We start from the raw sequence: 3,913 nt of genomic DNA on the forward strand, positions 1-3,913 counted from the left end.
GGCGCCGTGGCGCTCCGGAGCGCGGCGCCCGCACTTACTTGCAGTCGCGGTCCTCCAGGTCGAAGTGGGGGTTGAAGTTGATCATGATCCTCTGGTAGGGCTCCGGAGCCTGGATCAGCCACTCGCATTTTTGGCTGGGGTGGTAGGACTGGGGGTAGCCGGGAGAGGTGAGGTACCCGGGGTTTAAAATTTTGATCGTGTCGCCGCACTTATCTGCAGGGGAAGCAAACAGATTGGCTTTTTTCAGCTCACCCCGGCAAGCACTTGGTTCCAGCCCGCAGCAGGGACCCAGCCGTCCGCCGTGGGAATGCTGGGGGGGTTGCAGCCTTCTTCAAGCAAACTTTTGCTGCATCCTTGTGCCTTTAACGCAAAGGCATCTCTGCTACATTTTATCGAAGGAAAGAGGTCTGCCTCTCAGTGCCCATCCTTAAGTCCAGTGGCTGGACAGGCAACAGGTAGCAGAAGATACCCCGTTTCTAAACAGTACCCTTTTAAAAAGCCCCGCGCCCTGAGCAAACAGTGCCCCTTACAGTGTTAAAACCTTGCATCCCCACTACAGGTTAATGTTGGCTCAGAAGGGTGTCTGAGACTCAATTATCTCCAAAAAGTTAAATCTTAAGTACGACGTTTTAAGGAAAGCTGGGAGGAAAGCTAAAAGGATGCCATTTGACCCCCTGCCCAGCTATGGGATAAGCCTGGTCTGTGTCACTGACCACTGGGATTGTCTTGGTGGATCCAAGCTCATTCGCAGCAGACCCTCCCTTTGTTTTATCAGTCCATAAATCTAGGCAGGTTGAAACTATCTGTGCTCTTCAAACCCAGGCTAGCAGAGAACAAAGTGGTTTTAGTGAAGCAGAAATCATCCACTATTTATTCCTTCAAGGAAGTTTGTTCATGCTTGGAGACTGCATCAAAGTAATGGAGCAGAACAACATCCTTTCCTCTTCCCTCTGTCCCTTCCTCCCCCCAACAACAACAAAGATTTATTTCTAATAGGAAAATAGTTGCAAAAGTTTCCAGAATCACCAAGTGTGACTGTGAAATGTGGTATGCTGCATCTTGCTCCTTTGGCCAGCATTGTCAGGGTTGCATTTTAAGGTTTACAGGAAAAATAAAAAGGGACAAGAAATCCAACCTACACAGTCACTCACTTCACTGTCCAGTGCAGGTTTGCGTTATCACTTTTTTACTACTGTGGATTTCTTTCTATAGATCTTCAGGGAGGAAAAGCTTTCTCCACACATTGATTGCTTAATTTAGAGCAATAAAATATGATAGTAAACTACAGACAGGAAGAATGTCCACATTAAAAAGCAAGACTATATATCACTACATTCCAATAATGGTATATACAGGCTACAGTGCTGTATCTAATACATTCCCTGTGAAAGCAAAATGGCATTCCTTGCTCTCAGCATGAATTTATAAATGTACGGGATTTTATTGTGGGAAAAACAGGTCAAATGGAAATGAATGAGGAAGTGCACATCGAAAATGCATAAAGCTACACTCTTTATAGAAATTATTTGCCATAAATTAGGAGGGAAGGGGATGATACGTACTCAGCTGTATGGTCAAACCCCAGATATTGCTAAGCATGTTGCTGGGAAAGGCTTATCTTATTATTTATTTCCACTTTGCCTTTGCAAAACAGGCTGTTTTCCTCTGACCAGAACAAAAGGCATTGCAGCTCAAAGCTCAAAAGCTGTCACTGGTGATCTTGCTAATCCTCTGTCTGGGGCTCTCAGGGAATCTTGCCTTTTCCTCCCTGTGTAAGCACACTCGGAAAGTGATCCTGTCTCATTAAGCCCACTCCAGCGCTGCAAACAACATGGCAGAGTCTGGCATCTGTTAAATGCCTGAAATAAAGCAGTGCTGCTTCTAGTCGCTTGACAGAGTCACTTCAGAGGACGCTGAGGTGGACTCACTACCACCAGTGCTCCTTAATCTGCGACTTCTGGGAAAGTGACAGTGTAATAAGATAATGCAGTCTGCTAGACTCCCTGGCTCTGTGCAATCTCTCTCACACTTGATTAAGAAGAGCAGTTTCTAATGACTTTGGACCATTAGTTCTAAATGAGGTTAATGAATTAATTTAGTGGACACTAGTACTGCATGTAGGTGAAGGTGGCATTAGTAGGTCTGGTAGGTTACAGCGAAGGTTAATGGCCTTGGTGACTCCAGCAGGGCCACCACATTAACCGTTCATGGTGGAGGCTTCTGCCCAGCAACCCGCCTACTCCCCTTCTTTTAATGGGGAGAAATGATCAACAAGAGCACTGGGTACCCCCTCCCACCCCTCAGAGGGTGCAGGACTAGGGACAGTCCTGGTTTATGTGGGAGCCAGGGACGCGGCTGCCCGCACCCCTCACCTGGGCTGGGGGGGTGAGCAAAGTGCACCTCTCGCAGCATCCCCAAGCTGGGCTTGGTGCACGCCTCTAGTGCCTTAGCTCCTGCGCCACGGCGCTGGAGGAGGCAGCTCATCCTGATTAAATTAAGCAGTGTCCTCAAAACACATTGGGAAAGATACTAACTTCCATCATAAAACACGCGATTTTAATACTTTTTTTTCCACGACACTCCACTTGTGGTCCCTTATTAAAACAATATACCAGCATAAGTGGAGGGTGCTCTCTTCTTTTAATTACTTTGATTGAAAACCCAGTCAGGCAAAAGTAAATATTTGATAATTAGGTAATAATAATTGCTCAGGATTTGTCGGGAAAGGAAAGCTCGCACGAGCTGTTTCGTGTGTGAGAGCTAAAACGTCAAGCAGTCCCACAATTAGACCGTCTTTAAAAATGCATCATGTGGTGAAATAGTCACGGTGCCCTGGCATTGTTCGGGGAAGGAGAAGCACGCTGCTTTTAATTAGTTGTGTTTTCAAGGGCTGCCTGATAGTACACTAGCTACATCAGTCATTTGTTATGGGATTTCTCTCTTGGAAGGGAGTCTTGAGCCTTCACAGAGCAGCTCAGCTTCTCTCTTGGCACTGTGCAAGTTACACGTAAACTGCAGACTTGGGAAAGAGGTAGTCTAGAGAGCTCCCCGTTTGAAGACTACCCGCAGGTACACACACAGCTAGTAAAAGGCACGATAATCTGAAATCTTACGCTTTGGAAAAAGAAAAAGGGGGAGAGAAAGCCTTCCCTTTAAAATGTTCATTATCTTTCAGATATCGAGGGCGAGACTTATTTAATTGCCTATGGGAGGAAACATTATTAAAATAATTGGCTGTCCTGATCTAGTGAGAACGAGCAGCCTGCTTCATACAACAACCCAAAAGAGCGGAAAATAAAGTCGGAAGGCCATGCCAGGGCGGGCGATGCTCGGGCAAGGACCGCGCCGCCCACCTCCTCCGGCAGAAAGTTCCCCCCAGCCGGGCTCAGGTCGGTGCCGGCCCCATCGTCCGCCGTGCCCCACTGTCCGCCCCCCGCTCTGCCGGCCCCGGAGCCCAGCCCCGCAGCTGCCTGCCCAGGCTGAGACCCGACGTCCCCCGTGACACTTACCGCTTCGTAGAGCCCTGGCGAGGGTGAAGGTGAGGGCTGCACAGTGCAGGAGAAGTCCCCAATCCATTTTCCCTTCCGACAGCAGGGAAAGGAGGAAAAAAAAAAAAAAAGAAAATGCCCTCCACGCACAACTCTTCCTAGGTCTTAAATCCTCCAGCCGGAGTCAGGAGCAGAAAGCACGGTCCGCAAGGGCAGTCCCGGGGGCAGAGGGAGGCTGGCTTCTTTCTGTGCCTCAAGTCGCCCGCATCCTGTCATTTAGCTCCGGCTCCCTCTCCCTTTCCCCACACTTGTTCCTTCTCCAGGCGCCCCTGCCATTCCCAGCGAGACTAGAAAGCCAAATGAAAACGAGGGGGAAAAAAAAACCAACAAAAAACCAAAACCCACACAAACAAGCAACAAAAAAA

General features: G+C 48.4%; 1 protein-coding gene across 2 annotated transcripts in view; it reads right to left on the reverse strand.

Moving 5' to 3' along the window:
- NRP1 (neuropilin 1) overlaps positions 1 to 3,905 on the reverse strand; it is a 115,810-nt gene extending 111,905 nt beyond the window's left edge. For both annotated transcript variants that reach the window (XM_009278629.1, XM_009278627.1), the window contains exons 1-2: positions 3,510 to 3,905; positions 39 to 213 (exon numbers count right to left, since the gene is read on the reverse strand). In XM_009278629.1, the coding sequence (XP_009276904.1) occupies positions 39 to 213; positions 3,510 to 3,576 (242 nt within the window). In that variant the 5' untranslated portion in view covers positions 3,577 to 3,905. The remainder of the gene's footprint in view (positions 1 to 38; positions 214 to 3,509) is intronic.
- Between the last annotated feature and the right edge of the window lie 8 nt (positions 3,906 to 3,913).

This window comes from Aptenodytes forsteri, unplaced genomic scaffold, assembly GCF_000699145.1.
Source record: "Aptenodytes forsteri isolate BGI_AS27 unplaced genomic scaffold, ASM69914v1 Scaffold257, whole genome shotgun sequence".
Lineage (NCBI taxonomy): Eukaryota > Metazoa > Chordata > Aves > Sphenisciformes > Spheniscidae > Aptenodytes > Aptenodytes forsteri.